Source organism: Rhagoletis zephyria, unplaced genomic scaffold, assembly GCF_001687245.7.
Source record: "Rhagoletis zephyria isolate East Lansing unplaced genomic scaffold, Rhagoletis_zephyria_1.1 Rzeph_scaffold_00137, whole genome shotgun sequence".
NCBI lineage: Eukaryota > Metazoa > Arthropoda > Insecta > Diptera > Tephritidae > Rhagoletis > Rhagoletis zephyria.
The window spans coordinates 269,438-289,131 of NW_016157221.1; the positions used below are offsets into that span (position 1 = coordinate 269,438).

General features: G+C 35.2%; 1 protein-coding gene across 1 annotated transcript in view; it reads left to right on the forward strand.

Annotated features, from left to right (window-relative positions):
• Nucleotides 1-1,030: 1,030 nt before the first annotated feature.
• LOC108381478 (dendritic arbor reduction protein 1-like) overlaps nt 1,031-19,694 on the forward strand; it is a gene marked incomplete at its 5' end in the record, with an annotated part of 138,668 nt that continues 120,004 nt past the window's right edge. The window contains one exon of the mRNA XM_017637896.1: nt 1,031-1,117. Within this exon, the coding sequence (XP_017493385.1) occupies nt 1,031-1,117 (87 nt within the window). The remainder of the gene's footprint in view (nt 1,118-19,694) is intronic.

Consider the following 19,694-nt stretch of genomic DNA (forward strand, 5'->3'; position numbering starts at 1 on the left):
GGAAAATTCAAGAAATACCAAAAAATTTCCATCAAAATTTTCAACTTTTCAATTCGATTTCTTATTCAAATTTTGGGTACGCAGTTTTGTAGCCCATTAAATTTTAATTTAATAAGGCGCAACTCTTAGGCTCTGAAAATTACCGTTGATTTTTGAGATTTTTTTTTTTTTGTCAAATATCAACGGTATTTTTTATAGACTTGAAACTTGCACCTTGTTATACTAAAATTTAATGGGCTACAAAACTGCATACCCAGAATTGTTTTAAGAAATGGAATTGAAAAGTTGATAATTTTGATGACAATTTTTTAGTAGTTCTTGAATTTTCCCGAGTTATATGTATATGAAATTGAAAAAAACGATGCTGCTGGTTTTTTCTGTTGAACTAACTTTGTTTTTATAAAAAAATTAGAAAAATCTGGTATGGAAAATATAAATAAAGAAACGTCTGGTTATTCATATTTTTTACGCTCACTGTAAATGGTTTTACTACTTATTGGGTTTCTGAGGATAAAAATACGAAACCTTTATTTGAAAGTTTTTTCCCGGAAGTGCCTTTTTCACCCCCTAAATGACCTTCGAACTTCAACTCGTACTGGACTTCTAAAATGAACGAAAATATTTTTATTGGAAAACGAACAAAAGTTGTTCATATTCGTTTGTCATTAGCTACAATATTAGAATATATATATTTTTTTCCCCCTGAAAAAATGTAGTGGGGGCCAAATGGTTTCTTAATCGATGATTCATAATTTTACAATAAAATATCAAAACAAGACTGCTTCTTCTAAATTACGTTTATTTAATATTTTATTATTTAATATTTATTGAGGTTCACATAGCCATTGAATACGCCAATGTGAATTTTTGTTGTTTTTCCAATAAGAGTTTTTCGTAAAATTGGCCTCAAGCTCAATGCAATTGTTGATTTTAGTGAATAATTAATGACATAATTATTTATTTATATAATTTAACTTTCATCATAAGCCTCAACTAATTACGTTTAACTCTCTTTCCAGGTAATTAAATAAACATCAAAGGCTTTAAAAATCACAAACCAATATTTAGCTGCTCAATACTACAACGAATTTCGAATTTATCACAAATTAGTAAAAGCGTAAGTTTTAAAAAAGTCAATTATTTATAAAAACAAAAATATTAAGCCGTGGCACAATTATCACCGCCATCAAGTCAATTTAAGTCGCTGACACACTGAGTACCAACTGCAACTTGTTATGAGTGCAAATTTTATTTAAGCTAAGCGCTTATATTTGAATGTCGTACTAATTAAACTAATTTGTATGCATCATCAGGCACCGCCGAGCCGATTTTAAATTGCAATTCCTCGTTGGGAAAAAATGAAATTCTAATAATAAAAATAAAATATGCAAATAAATCATTTGCCAGCCATAAATCACAGCATTTACGGATGGATGGGGTCTATGCGACCTACAAACACATACAAACGTACATATGAGCATACAGATGTATGGAGGAGGAGAATTTTCCGTTATGTAAACCACCTTCAGATTTCATCTGTGTTTGCGCTCCGCTGAACTGTCAGCTTTGCCAATAGAAAAAAGGCAAATAAATTTAAAAGTAGGTACGCGTACATACATAAAAGTATGTATTGTATGTGTACACATGTATATATGTATGTATGTATACATATGTATGTATGTATGTATGTATGTGTGTGTATTTGAAATCAAAATAAAATTTATACCGCCTAAAAGTATGTCTACAAACATAAACCAATTATATAAACATCAGTCCCCTTTGTGAAGCGGTGGCTCACCACATACACGCGCACACCCACAACTATCCTGCAGGGAAAAGCCATATCATTCAGTAAAAATACCACTTCATTAACTGGTGTGCGCGGTGCCGTAACAGCTCGACGATTTTGGAACATTTTTTGCGATCAGGGACATCTGCCTTTGAATTTGCAAAGCCAATACAAAAACGCCCTGCTCAAAGGCTATCGCCTGTGGTTCTGAGATACCCAATTCGAGTTCACTTGGTGGTGATTAAAGTTAAGTAAGCCAAACAGGGCTGCCAACTCTCTTTAGCTATGAGGGTCCATATTGAGGATAAAAAAAGTGCCAAAATGTGCCAAATAGAAAAATAAAAGAGCCAAAAAAGGTGTCATCCTTATAAATGCTTCCCATTTAGCAATAAGATAAGAGAGCACATTTCAAAAGCAAAAAAAAAAAAGCAAAGCAAAAGTGCAATGCCAAAACAATATAAACCAGCTGAATAATATTTAGAAATTAGAAAATTTTAGTTGAGAAAAAGAAGTACACGCAAAGGACTTCACAAAAAAGTATTGAAATATTACTATTTTCGAAATTGAAAAATTAAGTGCCATTTGATGTAAAATAAGGCCAAAAATGGCACGGTTTGAGCCAAGTTGGCAACCCTGAAGCCAAATATTTCAACTTAAATAAAAATTAAAAATCGTAAATTTAATTTCATTTGTAAAAAACTTAATACTCAAATAACTTAAAAATTAAATGAATTACTTTTTTTCTTTCAAAACATTACAATATAAAAATTACAATTAAAACATTAATCAAAAGCAAAAAATATTTAAAAAATACACTTAAAAACATTTACCGAGAATTCCAATCTTGAACCTCTCGAATGACGCGCCCGAGCTTTGTTCTGTGTCCCACTGCGACTGTTGGAGCGCCGCCAGCAAAATGTACTTATTCCTCTCACGGTGAATGAAGTGGCAGACTATCCCGTCAACTGGAGCGAATAGTTGACATTTCTTTCGACCCCGCCATATTAAAAACACAGTTCCTAACTTTGAAAAGGGATAGAACGTGAACTAGTTGTGGCTGAAATGCCAACTGGTAGCATTGTAGTTCACAACTAACTAGCAGCTTTCCCTGCAGGGTACATGTGGATGCTTGTATGTATACATGCACAAACCCCCACAGACACAGAAATTTGCATAAAGCCGCTCACAATCGCAAATCGCTGAAGCATTAAATCAAAGCGTTTTTTTTTTGTATTTTGTGTTTTTTTAGTTTCACGCGCCGCCACACGCAGCCTCCAAGCTTCTTTGGCGCTACAAAATGGCAAATTGTCATAAGCGCGGGCGCGCGGCTTCTTTATGCATTGTGATGAAGCCAATAATGCGTCACAGCTGATATGACGGAAGTAACAATACAAATACAAATACAATAGTGTATCAGCTGGGCGCTCTTGTTTATTTGGCGTTGGTTGTGCGTTAACGCTAAGCTCTGCAGAAGTGGGGCTGCGGATTAGTTGACATTTTGTTCGCCAGTATGTACTAGCTGGTGGCCATTGCTAGTTTAGATTCGAATGAATTTCCGTTTCCGAAAGTTTCCCGCGCGCGTATGTAAGTGCGCGTTTGTGTGTGTGTGTGTGTGTGTGTGTGTGTGTTGTACCTTTTATGCTAATTTATTTTAGGTCAAATCTCATGAAAAGCCAAACAAGGCAAGGTTATTAACATCATGGAAAATTTGATGCCTGCAGCTAAATGTTGGCACAATTTTTGTGTGTTAGCTGGTTGGTGGAAAAGTTGGAAAACTGGTGCAAATTAGCGTTGTGTAAAGTGAATTAAATATTTCTGGATTTTCTGTGTAGCGCTTGTATTTCATTCGTTTTTTTTTTTTCCTTCCCCTCCACTTCCATTAACTGCGCTTTTATTTGTTCGATTCATATTTTTGTTGGCAAAATAGCTCAGCTAGTTCGCTTTACATTTCACTTGCATAATGGTACCTACATATACATACATACATACACACATACATACATACATACATAGGATATACCTAGAGGGGGAAAAAAATCAAAAAATCAACGGTTTGCTTTCTCGTTAATTCAACAGCTGCTGAAATTCTCACAGTAAGCGAAAGTAAAATTCACAAATCATAGAATTTTCCCATTTTTTGTGATGGTTTCTTGTTTGTCGAAGTTTTGCATATGCAAGCGCACCAAAAAAAAAAGACACAATAGCAAGTTACAAAAATCCAGTTATCCCGTTAAAAACAAAAAAAAAGAGCATTTGCGCAAAGCGTATGAGTGCGTGAAAAGTGTAATTCCAATGCTAAAGTAATCAAAAGATTTATATTAGCATGTATGTATGTATGTATATTTGAGTATGCCCTCGTAAAATTTTAAAAAGCAACGTGCAATGGGACTTTATTAGCATATGCTACACTGTAGAATCTTCAAGACTGAATGCATTTACATTCAATCCAACGCTTGCGCTTCAATTCAAGCTGAACATAACTATAGGTCTGATTATGGCAACTTTACTTAAATGAACTTAACGTAACTTAGAACTGAGAAAAGCAAAATGAAACCGACTTTGTCGTGGCATTAATTTACGTTAAGTTCCGCCTGTCTAAATATAAGCAAGCCTGTCTAAATAAGTAGCTGCCATTAGGGAAGCGGTACACACACCGGTGTGAAACGTCAGTTGGGTAGGAGAGTGAATCGTCACCTGCGTGGAAGATCGACCTATCTCGGCAAGCAGTTCGAAAACGCCCTATCTCGGAAAATTTTTCAAGAACGCCCTATTTCAGAATTTTATTGAAACACAACTCCACCTCAGAATTTGGTAGATGAACACGCCCTTTCTCTAAATTCAGTCCAAAAACGCTCTGTCTCACTTGAAAATATATAGAGATAGGGCATTTTTGAATCGGCGGCAGAGCGGTAGAGCGTTCTTCAACCAAATTCTGAAGTTAGGCGTTCTTGAAATTTTTTCTGAAATAGGTCGTTTCTTCCACTCAGCTATCGATATACTCTTATAGACAGGCGGCTATCAGTGCCCTGAACGCTATATTTGATTCTAAATTGGTAAGCGTATGTCTGGTAACCTTATCAACACCGCACGGTGCACCCAAAATTCGAATCTTTAAAGAAGTGATGCGAAATTTCGTATGGCGTCTAGTAAATTTCGAGCTTTTTCAATTCGATTTTATAGAAAGATTTTGAGTATGCAGTTTTATAGCCCACTCAGTCGCACAAAGTGAAAGTTTATATGTGTGAACTAAAAATGTTTGCCTTACAGACTGCTTTTGCTTTGAAACGCTATTTTTGAATTGGCCAACGCGAAAGATATTATTAGGCGCCGCGAAGCAAGCGGGCATTTGCTAGTATATATATATATATATATATATATATCAGCTCATATATATATATATACATATGAGATATCAGCTCACGGATTCGCATTACAAAATTCAACATAATTTACGGCATTATATTTTAATATTAGGAGGAATGCCTTCGTAGAGGAGGCAGCAAGTATAGCTGGAGCAAAAAGTGAAAAGTGTATGATAAGGGTTAATGGTGAAACCAACAATAACACAAAAATACTGCAACGCCACGTAGCTGCTAACTGCAAGCCAGTGGCGTAGCCAGGATTTGGCGAAGGGGGGGAGGGATTAAAAAAAATTTCCATCGATAACTTAAAGTTGTGATACACATTGGATAGAGGCGTTGCCTGTAGGCATTCCTTCATATATGTATGTATGTGCCATTTTTACCGTTATATATTTTTTGTCTACTCGGTTATTCCATGGGGAATTCATGCTTTATTTAAACATAAAAAAATTAAATTACTGCACCATTTTAATTAATTAGTTTGTAATCCAGTTTTGTTTTGTAGAAGTTTCGTTAGTATACACTTCAGTTCTTACACATTAAATATATCTGCATATTTATATATTTACACGTATCTATTTACTTTTATTTATGTACAAGTCTAAAAAATCTTATTACTTATAAAGCGATTTTTAATGTTCGTTGCTTAACACATATTTTTTCAATTATTTCTTGAGTTGTAATCGGTACATCATTATGTACCGCTAATATCGTTAAACCATTCAGCCGCCGCTCCTTAATTGTATAAAAAGAAGGGACAAATAAGATAGCATATTCAACAATTGAGTAGTCCACTTGCAAAATGCACTATGTAATTTTTTTTTAGGTTTTTAGTTTTTGGTGGGTTTCATGTCCACTAACAGCAGAGTGAAAAATTTTTCTATATTCTGAAAAAAATAGCATGAAATGTTAACTACTCTTGCAAAAGTCGCTATAATACATATTTATACACTTTCAAAAGTCTCCTCTTCGTATGAACTTAGAAAACTGCAAGAAAACATGTTAGTTTCGGTGCCTACACGGTCAAAAATTTGGGTTTAATTTTTAAACCGCGCTGGGACTACTGCCTTTTTTAATCTTTTATAGTCTACTTTTTAAACCAGTCAATAGTTTTAAGCAATTTTTAATATATTGTGGTTTAAATTTTAGTCCAAAAAGTTCGTGGTGTAAAAATCAAACCAAAATGTTTTAATTCTAGTTTCTAGGTTTCATATATGTATAGAAAATTTGGTTTCAAATCTAAACCGAAATAGAAAATGTTTGCGCACAGCGAAATGTGGTGTTGATTCAAACTCAACATAGAAAAGCACATTTACATGCGTGGCTGTAGCTGAGTGTGCAAAGCTGTTTGATACAATTGGTTGCTACCAAGGCTGTCCGGGTTCAATCCCCATCAGACGCAGCATGAAATTTAAGATTTTTTATTTTTTATTCTTGATTATGACAATGTTTGGATTTAAAATTTAAATCGAACTGTTTAAATTCTAAACCCAACATATGTATGTGCTCTCTTTTTTTAAACTTGGAAGGTTTGTATTTGAAACTGAATTTAGTTTGGTCCTATATGTAGTCCAAAAAGTTTTAAATTTAAAGCGAAATTTTTAACCGTGTAGTGGAAGAGGTCGCAAAAAAGAAGTAAGTAAGTTTTTATTTACCAAACCAATCTTCCTAGAGCAGAGAACGCGAAAAGCTGAAAAAAGCTAGCTATGTAAAAGTTACTGTTTCAAAACTTGCAATATTAAATTCTTAAATATAAAATTTGCAAATCAACAGTACTGCAATTTTATTTTTTTAATGCTATTAGGCTCTTATCTATCCAAATTTTCAGGTAATAAAAAAAGATACATTTCGGATGTTACTTGTTGTCGTACACGTTTTTTTTTAAATTTATGGCTTACTTTTATAAAATCACATAACGCTGTTTGCAAGTGGACTACTCATATATTCATTAAAAGATAATTTGTCATCCGTCTGAAATAAAAAAATTTTAAATCAGAAGGATAAAATAGTATTGTGTTATTAATTCAAAAGTAAATAATTATAGTTCAATGACGAATGGGCGGATAGATCAACCGCCCGTCCCCCCTGGCTACGCCACTGCTGCAAGCTAACAAACCAAGCGTGCAGAATAACAAAGTAAGATTTATGCGTTGGCTGAGTGGGAGACTACCCTAAAATAACCTAAGTGGGCGAACAAAGGCGCACAGTAGAGTGTATGGAACGTTGGTTTTTTCAGGTATTCGAGGCGCGCTAAGCGCCGGAAACGGATGCTTGTAGGTACAGCTCAAAAATTAGTATGTATGTATGTATGTGCGTGGGCTAAAACTCACAAAAATAGCTATAAGAAGTAGTACTTGTATGCAGTAGTATTAGCACAAGTATGTACACCCAAGCTCCTGCCACCACAGAGTGTTTAGTTGTTGCCGCCAAGTGCAAAGTGTACAGCGCAAAGCTAACCAGCGGAAAGTGGTAGCGCCAAGTTGCAAATAAATTAGCATAGCTTTGCACATTGTTGTAAATTTCTGTGTAAGCGAAGCCACGCATACATACGCATGTACATATGTACGCCCTTGCTAGAGCAGGCTATGCTTTTGCAGCTAAACCGCGCACATAAAGTGTTGGCAAGCTGTAATTTATGCAACAAAGAGTTGCTATTATCCAATGCAAAGGCCAAAACTATGCTTGCCGGTATGAATGTAGGTGGGTGCACATGTGCGTATGTGCGTATGTGTGTATGCATTTATGAAAATAGAAGAAGAGCGTGCTTGAGTGCGCTCTGGGTAGCACTTTAGCTGTGCGAAAACCACAGAATGCGACACTAATGCATACAAAGGGCCGGCAGGTGAAATTAAAAAAGCGGAAAATTATGATGTTTTCGCAAATGAAACAATTCCCCGGACAAAATGCAAGCAAACCTAGTGCTGAAGGCAAGTAGTTTCGAGTAAAAAACGGTGATTAATACTTTGCGTAGAAAATTTTGTTATATACCTAACTAATAAAATTATTGCAGGCAATGCGTTATTATCAACGGCGCGAAAGCGCAAGAGAAATTAAATTTTATATACATAAATACTTTTACTTCCTAAAACTCTTTATCTTGCAACGCTACACGCCTCTTATTCGAGATTTTCAGTGATCAGAAGTTAGCTTTGATTGCTGTTTTTGGTTGCTGTCATTACGTTTACTGTTGTTAGCCAGTAGTTTGTTAGCGCACATAACAATATTTTAGCTAACATACGCATGCAGTCCTTCCTGCAATTACATGTGTACCGACTTACACACAAGGCGAAGGGCAAATGCGAGTTTGTACTTAAAATAATAATAAAAATCATTGAAGCTTGAAAAAAGGATGCGCAAAAAAGAAGTAGAAAAACTATACATAAACACATAAAATATATAGAGATACATGTGCGTTCCACTTACACGCGGAAAACGTGCACACGCACCCACACGCGAGCAATACATACGCACGTACATTGAAATGTAATAATACGCAACGCATTGTCAGACAGACGCAGCGGACCAAAAAAAAAAAAAAGAAAAATACATAAAATCTGAAACATCGGAAAGCATATAAAAGCAGGCAAAAGCAATAAACTGTAGACTCAATGTGGCATTGAAAGGATAAAACGTGTAAGGTTCATAAATGTTGATGTGCCCAGCAGCAAATTGGACTAAGTAATTGGAAAAGTAGAAAAGTAAAAGGCATTGAAAAATGTATTAAAAGAAAATATTGAAACTTAAAGCCGTTATAGTGAAATATGTATGTACGGAGGTATATTAGGGCGGGTAAAATTTTTTATTTTTTTTTTTTTACTATGCGTTTATAGCATAGGAGGACTCTGCGTTTAATACTAAGCAAATTTGCCGAAGAAAACATGGTCAAAATTTGCATAGTTGAAAAATTCCCCACACAAATTTACCCTCCCTAATGTATATATATATGAATACGCTCATTCAGCAGTTTTCGGCCTGTAGTCTTCTGACACTTTTGTCCGTCGACTTAAAACCATAAATGTAACTCGAGTGAAGAACTCCTTATGAAATACTACAAACAGGTGCCGCAGTAATGGATGCACTAAGATCCTGCCCGAGAGAAGCGCTAAATTCTATCCTCAACCTGACCCCTATCGATCTTTCCTTAAAAGAAGTGGCTATGAAACCGGCAGTGAAACTGAGAGGGATGAGTAAGTTTGAACTCCCACTCAATTTCAGTATAAGTTCTGAGTCTGAACTTAAGCCAACTTTTTATGCATGGGGCCTGGAGAGCTAAGACTTTAGGGACTAAACACCTCGGGCATACATTGATTACCGAAATGCAATAAGGAAAACTGAGATACCCATCCAACCATGCCTGTATGACCTACTGAAATTCATTACAGCCACCAAATGGCTGTAGGTTGCAGGAGTTTTGGAATGAAAATGGTAAACTTAGTAATTGTTTGTCACCAGGGTGGCAACCAGCAAGGTAAAATTAGTATTAGTATTGTAAGTCGGCCGCTGTGGTGTAGTGGTAAGCAGTGCGCGCTTACACACATCAGCACCTGAGTTCAAGACCTGGTCAAAGCAACATCCCAAAAAATATAGAAAAAGGTTTTTTCTTAACAGCGGTCGTCCCTCGGCAGGCAATGGCAAACCTCCGAGTGTATTTCTGCCATGAAAAACAGCTTCTCATAAAAATACAATCGCCGTTCGGAGTCGGCGTAAAACTGTAGGTCCCTCCGCTCTGTGTGACAACATCAAGGCGAACGCCACAAGTCGGAGGAGAAGCTCGGCCAAACACTAACATATGTGAAAGCGCCAATCTATTATTATTATATTGTAAGTAGCTATTACTTAACCACTTTTGCATACACTTTGAGCTAGTCAAATGTGATTGACGAAATGTCCAGTATGGCACTAACACTAACTAGTTCTCCAGAGGATGTAATGCGTTGCTTACTGCTTGGTTGGCACAAAACTAAAGGTACAAATGTTATTTGTTACTTTGCTCGTTAGTATGACAGCATCGGATTTGTTGTAATAACTTCTGTAATTTATGTGAGTAAGTATATACTTATTTTATTACAAAATATGTATGTATGTACTTATATGTGCACGTACGAGTATAATAGAGTTTTTCAATGTTAACGGTAGTTGTTGCTAACTTTTTTTCTGTACATTTTTTTAAGTTGTTTGACCAAGGAGCAAATTTTATTACCCAACTGATCAAATTACTTGATATTTTATTGCGAAAAGTACCGAGTCAAGTGGCAGCGAAATAAATACAATGACATACTGAGACAAGCTTATGTTGATAGTGTGAGGTAGAGAGAAAAGAGCCAAGCCTTAAGAGATTATTGTTAGTAAGTATTTAGTTGGCGTGATTTTATATCCATGTACTGGTTGCTGCTTAAAGTTTTTAGATAGTATGTAAAAAATGTTCGTCACCGGATTTGAATAGCTCAACCGGTATACCGTCGGCTTCGGGGGTCTTGTTGTTCTTAAGTCGCCTTATTGTCGTCTTGGTTAAGTAGAGAGACGTGAGCTTCGTCCTTATACATTGCTACGTGTTCTCCTCCATCAAACGCGCCACCTGTAACGCCAATTACACTGGATCCCAAATTTGTGTTTTTTGCTTGTTTACAGGATGCCTTGTTCAAATTCCTATGTAAAATCGCTCTTTGATTCCAAAAATCGAGTAAATCTTTTTCTATGGATAAGTTTTCGAGATGTTTGCAATTTTTCGTTACTCAGCTTTAAAAAAGTGGTTCCAATTAATCACGCGTATCTTACGAATCAACTTAATAATTTTAATACCAGACAAACAAAAATGGAATAGATTTTTTTTTTTTTTAATATTGAAAAGTGGAAAGATGCTTTACAAGGTAAAATTTGGTTTGCGGCACATAGGATAATTTCGCGCAAAAGGGTCGATTTGAATATACATGTTTTTTCTTTTTTTTCATATGAAAATTTCGTTATCGTTCAACCTATCTTAATTTTTCAGTTAGCGCTCGCAAAATAAGAATTTCTAATGAAACAAATTTTTTCCGCTACTTTTTTTTATTAAACAGTTAAATAAATGAAAGCAACCTTGTATGCCATTCCATTTTAGAATAATAGCGCAAATTTTGAGGTAGCCAGGACTTACAGTTGATTTTTGGTATTTTTTTCAGCCATTTTCTACTATACAAACTGTGCTCGACGACTATTTTATGTTGAAAAAAATTAACGAAACCTTGAGCAAAAAAGCCAAAAATCTACGTTAAGTGCTAAATAACTTAAACCCACAAACAAATTTTAATATGGGATCGTGCTTTGCAACATTTGCATTATAGTTGAAAGCATGCATATCAATGTACATTAGGGTGGCGCAAAAATGCATGTAAAAAAAAGTAAAGTCGGAATTTAATGTTCTCACCCCCTAGGATTGTTCTATACCAAAAAAAAATCTTGAAAATCAATATTTTTTGATTGGAAAACTCTGTTTCTCTTCGGAAGATTCCCAATAATAATACCCAATTATTTTTTTTTAACTTTTTCTCATAGAAACTATATTTTATAGGTCTGCCAAAACCCCTAGAAAATGCAATGGGGGGATAAATAAAAAATCTTTAGTATTAAAATTTTTTTAAATAAACAATTGGATATTGTTATTGGAAGTCTTCTGAAGAGAACCAGAGTTTTTCGATTGCAAAATATTGATTTTCAAGAATTCCATACCATTTTCAAGAAAAGTAGTTTTTTCCATATAAAATATATGTAACACTTTTAGCGCTTTGAGCGACCTCTAAATATTTCTTGATTTTAAAATAAAAAATAGCGCTTTCCTTTTTTCTATATAGAACAATCCTTGGAGTGAGAGCATTAAAATTACGACTTTACTTAATTTGGACTACCCTATTGTGCATACATAGCAATGTTCGAGTATAAGTGTTGTTTGCATACTTAAATAGACATGCATTTCCTAATAATAATATATTCATTTATGTGTACTTTTATCGCAAGTACATATCTACCTTTAACCGAGTGCCCGCACGGCCCGTCAGTCAAGTTCGTCTGGATCTGATACGCTGAGGTGAGGACCTTAGCAATGCGACATTTATACTGAATATGTAGGTATGCAAGTGTATGTGTTTAGTGCACATTGCGTATAGTATTTACATATGTAGGAACACCTTTGAGCGTGCTATGTATGTCAGGATGTGCATCATTCCTACTATTCTAATCACCAAACGAGCTGCAGAAATAAGGGAGAAACCTTGATTGCTGTAAAAAGTGAACTGCTTTCATTTTTTTTTTGGCAAAAAAAAATATTTGTGTATTCGCTGGTTTTATGCTTGTTGCAGCGATAAGGTCATGCTCTACAGTGCGACACAACGTCACAGTCAAACCTCTGAACTGAGCAACAAGCTAAAAACGTACTGTGTTAGCATTCCCATTTAATTTTTGTGTGGTTAATATAGACTAGCTTAGCCACCAGCACTTGTGTGTCAGTGATGGAGGAGTAGGTACAATTGTACTCTTTTCCGCCCTTATTTAATTCGAAAGTACACTATGGTATATATGTACCATTTTCGGTACATTTTCAACATATCCAAATATATTTTACGGTATTTATTTGCTGCTTGCAAGTAGATATAGCAACCAAGTGCAGGCGCATTCATTTTAGCTTGAGATGTACTCGAATGAACACTTGATCAAACTTGTTTCTTACGAGCAGATAAGAACGATCAATTGTATTTCGTTCGATCCCAGACTGACAGTATGTCGGCTCCTAAGTAAACAAAATTCTTTGTAGCATTTAAGTAATATACTCTTTTCCTTCTTTCTCATCGTCACGGTAAGGCTTGAGTAAAACATCGAAGGGTTCAAATTTAATCGTATTTTTTGGGAAATTAATCAAAACGCATTTTTAAATGGAACTAATAAAAAATTACGATTGACTTTGGCGACATACGAAAACGCCAAGCGAATGCGATAGCAAAACTTTTATAGTGGATGGGAGCGCACAAATTTATTAAAAGTATGGTCAAAAGAGCTTCCAGAGAGTAGTGGCCGGTCAAGCAATCTTGACGCGCGAGAATGATTCGCCTTGTCTAAAACTTAGCCTCAAAAGTTCTTCCAGTTTGAACAAAGTTTTACTTATTGGAGAAGATTAATCTCAAAATTAGGTATCTCGTGGTAAAGGCATATATTCCCTATGAATTGTTTGCTGTAAAAAAGACATTTGACGAGATGCGAAATATTTACAAAATGTGCACTAAGTATAATTTGTATTCGTCTGCTTTTAGGTACATTTTTTTCCGCAAATTAAGTACACCATGCCTGGTGTGTGCGTGATTGTATCTATTATATAAATGCAAATTTGGAGGCACCACTAGAGGCTATGTTTTACTCTTTGCTCGGAAGTACTCAGTGCATATTTTGCAAAATATGAAATGGACATAAGCAAAATTAAGACAAAACTCGGTAGCCGTGGCTAAATTAGAGTGTATGTGTACACAGTAGCGACACATCATAACCATATGTACATATATCTATGAGGGTGCTGCATTTTGTACCTAACTACTTCTACAGCAATTAAGGACATTCGTGACATTTTTAATTCGCTTGTGGACCAGCATTTCCATCGGTCTCCACAACTAAAAACTCATAGTCGCTATGGCGCTTATATATGTACAGCTCGTAAGCTTAAGTAGCATAGCATAGGGTAATGTTGGTCATCCATGGCACTTTGTTAAATGTTAAATGTTGCAACGTTTAAAAGTTAATAAACTTCACAATTTTCTCACTGCGTTGCGGTCTGTTGCAATGCCGCACATACACATATATGTATGTATGTAGTTCGAGTTGCAAGGCTCGTACAGAAAGTTATGTGTTATAACTATTTGCATGTGTATGTTAGCGCCTACATAAGGTAAAACTGTGGGCATGTACATACGTATACGAAATTGCAATACTTTTCTCGTTTCATGTCAGCTGGCACTTATGAAAGCTTCAGCATATAAATGCATTTCGCACAGCGTCTTCAAAAGAGGCACAACTCAGAAATCGGATCCGGAAATATAATTGCTTGTGGATCGTTAAAATTCAACGCAATTGATGCCAAAACAGGTATAACAGCAGCTTTCTAGTAAGAGAATACAATTATGAAAATAAAAAATATTTTAAATAATTTGAGAAAAATCCTAAGAATTGATTTATGTAAAAAATCGACCAACATTTTTTTTTTTGAGTTGTGCCTCTTTAAAAGACGGCGTGCGATATATGCGGGGTATTTGTATGTTAAAGTGTACTTCCGTACATAGTTTAATAAATGTAAGTACCGTTATTTAGCATATGCTCATACACGTATTTGTGTGTTTGTTAGAAAACTCTTGGACTTAAAGTTATTCGACATTTTCAGATGATGCCAGTTGGTTAGAAGTTAGAGCAGATGTGCAATGGGTCTTAATTTATTTTCGTAAAGGGTGTGATCGACATTTTCAAACATTGTAACATGAAACTAACGATGTAAGTTACTACGCAAATAGCTATAATACAGCCATTATTTGCTCAATCTGCGTTTTTGCGAAAAGCTGTCTGACCCATGAAAGCTCGTGTGAAAGTTTTAACATGAAAGCTCAGTTAAAAGCTTTTTTCACTAACTTTTAAATCTAAGGGGCATTTTTGTGCCCTGATACCATGCATACGCATAGATCATGTGAAAGTTTTAACATAAAAGCTCATTTGAAAGCTTTGAGACTCACATTAAAATCTAAGGAGCAATTTATATAAAAGCTCATTTTAAAGCTTTGAGACTCACATTAAAATCTGAGGAGCATATGTTCTGATACAATGCATAGGAAAAGACATATAGTCTTTTAAATAAACTTTCATCTTAAAGTTTTCACATCATCGACATGCACTCCAACCTATTGTAACTAAAATAAACATTAAGCACTTAAACATTTTGGTAAATATTTGGCTTTCTCTTTTGGTATGTAATGTCCGTACTCCGTATATTATGATGTCAGAACGCACAACACAAGCTCGTCCAATATTTTAGGTAAACGTATATGCGCAAAAAAACGAGCTTTATAGAAAGCCCAAAATTACGTGCGTATAAAAAACGAGGCTGTACATGTTTGAAGCTTTTTATTGTGACTGAATTAAATCCAAAATTTGTTTCGCGTTAGAAGCTTTTACAAGATTTATATTATAGTAAAAACTCTCGCGGATCGTCATTGCTGAAATAATTTCTCTAGATCTTAAGCTTGTTTTCGTAACAGTTATATTTCGTATTTATCGTTGAAAGCTCACTGACAATATTTAAAGAAGTCAGGAGCAAAGCATGGTCCTCCAGAGAGAGAAATTTTCAAGCTTTCGAGCATTATTTTATAGCAGCGACAGGCAGAGAGAGCTTTTGCCCTGCGTGCGTCAATACAAATTGTATAGAAAGCTTAAAAGAGCTTTGCCCGCGGGCAAGGCGATGCCCATCACCGTTTTAGAAGTGAGTTAGTCTCTTTAGAGCGGTGTTGGGCATCAGCTTGCCCGCGGGCAAAGCTATTTCAAACTTTCTATACTTTTCTATACTAAATGTATACAAAGCTTGTAAGGGCTTCGCCCGTGGGCAGGTGCCTCTAAATCGCTACAGCAAGCTAATAGTTTTCAATTTTATATTGAATTTTGTAAATGGTAACTAATTTTACCGAGGAAAAAAAATTCTCATGAATCACCCTTTATAAAAGCCTTACAAATTGCAAACTTCCCCAGTAATTACTTATTTACTTGCTACACCAGCAGTCATGCAGGAAATATTGTATACGAATACATTTATACATGCAGCGGAACTGTTAACTTCATTTAACTCACTATATGTAAATAAAAAAAATTAAGAGATTTTTACGTAGTTTATTAATTAAAATTAAGTGCTCGTAGAATTTCTAGTACGTAAACTCTAACCAAACCATTATGGTGGTCTGAGGTTTCTATCGGCCGCAACAGTGGCAGCAAGAGCAGGGCGAAAAATCTTTGACTTAAAAGGCACACTTGACCAATATATGTATGTACAGACATGCTTTTATGTAAGTATGTATATACATATGTGCGTATGTGTCTGCAACTAAAGTTTTCCTTGTCGTCGGTGAAATGATGTGAAAACCACAAATTTGCTTTGAGCTTTACTTAAAAGTATTGCCGCTGTCCGAATGGTGTACGCTAGTGGAAAACCGCCAAAAGACAAAAATAAACAAAAACAGAAACGAAAGTTTTTGAAATTTATAAAACTAAATATTTAGTTCTTTTAGTGGCTTATTGTCGAAAATATTTTGCAGATTGAACTAATTGATTGGAAAAATTTTATACAAAATCATGGGTATGAGTTTAACAAGTTTACTGTGGCCTGCGTACCTTACAAAACCACAAAAAAAACACGAAAATTTCTGCTCCGACATTCTTGCAGTTTTTATCAGTTTAACTATTGTTTTTTTTTTTAAATCACTGCGTGTATAGCACATATAGTATGAATGCAGTATGAGATTTTAAGGATCAAAACGTAACATGCGCTATAGATACATACATACATATCCAAGCCTAACCACCAAAGAGACGTAAGTGAAATTTTCTCAAAATTTTCTATAGTCATATTTCTGCATGAAAAATAAAATTTTGAAAAAAATGTCGCTTATGTCTTTTTGGCGGTTAGGGCTCGATATGTAAACTGGTTATGAACACGCACACACACACACATCAACGTAACAAAGTCAATTTGCAGATTGCGCAATTCACACGCAGAGGAGCTCAGTGATGGGAAATCGTATTGGCTGAACTGAAATTGGCACACGATCAAGATTAGCGCCAGCGACATGTAGCGCTATAAAAGTGACAAGCACAAAAACAACATAGAGCATAGAACGGCTTTTGATAGGTATTTTTATACCCGAGCGCACTTGTGCACAAGGGTATATTAATTTTGTTCACATAACGGTTGTTTGTAACAGCCAAAACGAATCGAGATAGATATAGACAAATGTATACATAAATGATCAGGATGAAAAAAGAAATCGATTAAGCCATGTCTGTCTGTCCGTCCGTCTGTCCGTCTGTCCGTCTGTCCGTCTGTCCGTGTACACGATAACTCGAGCAAAAATTGAGATATCTTAACGAAATTTGGTATGTAGGTTTCCCTTAATCCAAGGTAGGTTGGTATTGAAAATGGGCGAAATCGGACTTTAACCACGCCCACTTCCCATATAACGGTAATTTCCAGAAATACGAAAACTGCGATATTTTAGTAACTACTGAAGATAATTCACTCAAAATTGATATTTACAATAATTTTTAGACGAAAAATAAGAATATTATAAATTTTTGGAAAATGGGCGTAGCCACGCCCACTTATGGTTACATGTGTATATCTTGGTAACCGCTGCACCAATTTCTTCCAAACTTGGCACAGTTGTTGGCCTTCGTACAGCATAAAAAACCGCCGAAACTTTTTAAAATCGGACAATAACCACGCCCACATCCCATATAACGGTAATTTAGAGAAATACAAAATCTTCGATAAATCAGTAAATATTGAAGCTAATTTATTCAAAATTGATGCTTGCAACAATTCTTTACCAAGAAATACGTTTATGGTAAAATTTTGGAAAATGGGCGTGGCACCGCCCACTTATGATCACATATAAGTATATCGGTAACCGTTCTACCAATTTGTACCAAACTCGGTATGGTTATTGTACTTGCCACGTGTAAGCAAAACGTTGAAAATTATTGAAATCGGACTAAAATAACGGCCGATTCTCATATAACGGTAAATTTAAGAAATGCTTGAAACTTCAATATTTCGAAATTGAAGGACGCTAATTTACTCAAAATTGATACACCTCGGCTTACCATCTAGCGGAAGGTTTCGGAAGGGTGAAAAAACATATATTTAATACTTGCGCCGGGTATTTAATGTTCGGCTCCGCCCGAACTTAGACTTTCTTACTTGTTTTGTTTACCTTTTTTGTTATAGCTTTTCTGTGTGCAGCATCGTTGCTTTTGCTGTTAGCGTAAGTGTTGCTGCACTCAACGTCATTTGCCAGTGCAACACTAGCCACTTGCAGTAACTTTTAGTGTCGCCAAAGTTTCGCTTTTTTCGTGGCACTTGCAATACTACCAACATTTTTTGGTTTGCTTTCATGTGGTTGTTGTTATTTTTGATTTTTGTTTTATTCCTGCTTGACCAATGTGCGCACGTATCTACTTATGGTGGCGACAACGCTATGGCACTGGCTTCAGCAAAATGGCGCCCTACGGTCATCTAACTTCGAAAAGCGAATAGGATATGCAAATAAATATGTATGTATGCAAGTTTATCCACGAAAATGCATACGGTTCGTAAGTCTTCGTAACTACTATTGGTGTAATTTTGTAACCTTTGATTCACTTTCGGTTACCAACCCATCTCTGCAGTGGTGGTCGTGATCGTGTCTCACTACATTTATTAGAGCATACAGTCCCTAATATAAAATGCAATAATGGGCCTTTTCTATAATTCTAGAGATAATCAAGAAAAAAAAGAAGGTGCGCCTAAGCCACACCGGAGAAGTGAAACTTACGTTACATATCTAGTTTGTCTTATAACCAATATTTACATATATGTAAGTGTGCATTTGCTTAAGCTTGTATTTTATCCGTTTTCGTTCTAATTTCATTTATGTTATTCTGTTTTCCTTTATCTTTATTTCTATCTTTATTCTCTATTGTTCTTATAAAAGTAAAGTGTTTAGATTTCATGTGATATAGAGTGGAAATGTGATGCCAAATGACGTCATATCATGCGTATCGATAACAAAACCGATAAAATTGTCGATAACAAATAAAAAATATTGATAATAATATCGATAAAAATCTGTAACAAAATCGATCAAAGTATCGAAAACAAAGTCGAAAACAAAATCGATAAAAATATCGATACAAATATCGATAACTAAATGCCGGTTATTACAGCGAAAAGTCCCGAGAATACCCAACCAACCAACCGCCGCTAAAGAAGCTTCACTTCAAAAACCTTTTCGAAATGCGTTGAGTGCTAGAGCCAGTCTGGGAACTACGAGAGATAAGCATATTCGATAGAATCTTTCCAGCTGCAGAAATGAAAATCTCTGATGAGTTATTGTTTGCTACAGGTTGTCTAACGTCTGTTGCAGAAAAATTAGCTTCGGAGAAAATATCCAGGGCCCTGATATTTAATTACTGTAAGCCTGAAAGACAATAAAGATAAATTTTAAGACATAAATATAAACATAAACATAAAAATAAAAATATAGAAATAGAAAAATGATATGAACAAAGATAGAGATAGAGCAATTGATGGCCAAAGAAAAATATTAAACTAAAGACTAAGATATTTTTTTGTTATTTTAAGTTATGTTAGTCTATGCCATGTTATGTTATCTTATAATATGTTTATACCCGAGCGCACTTGTGCACAAGGGTATATTAATTTTGTTCACATAACGGTTGTTTGTAACAGCCAAAACGAATCGAGATAGATATAGACAAATGTATACATAAATGATCAG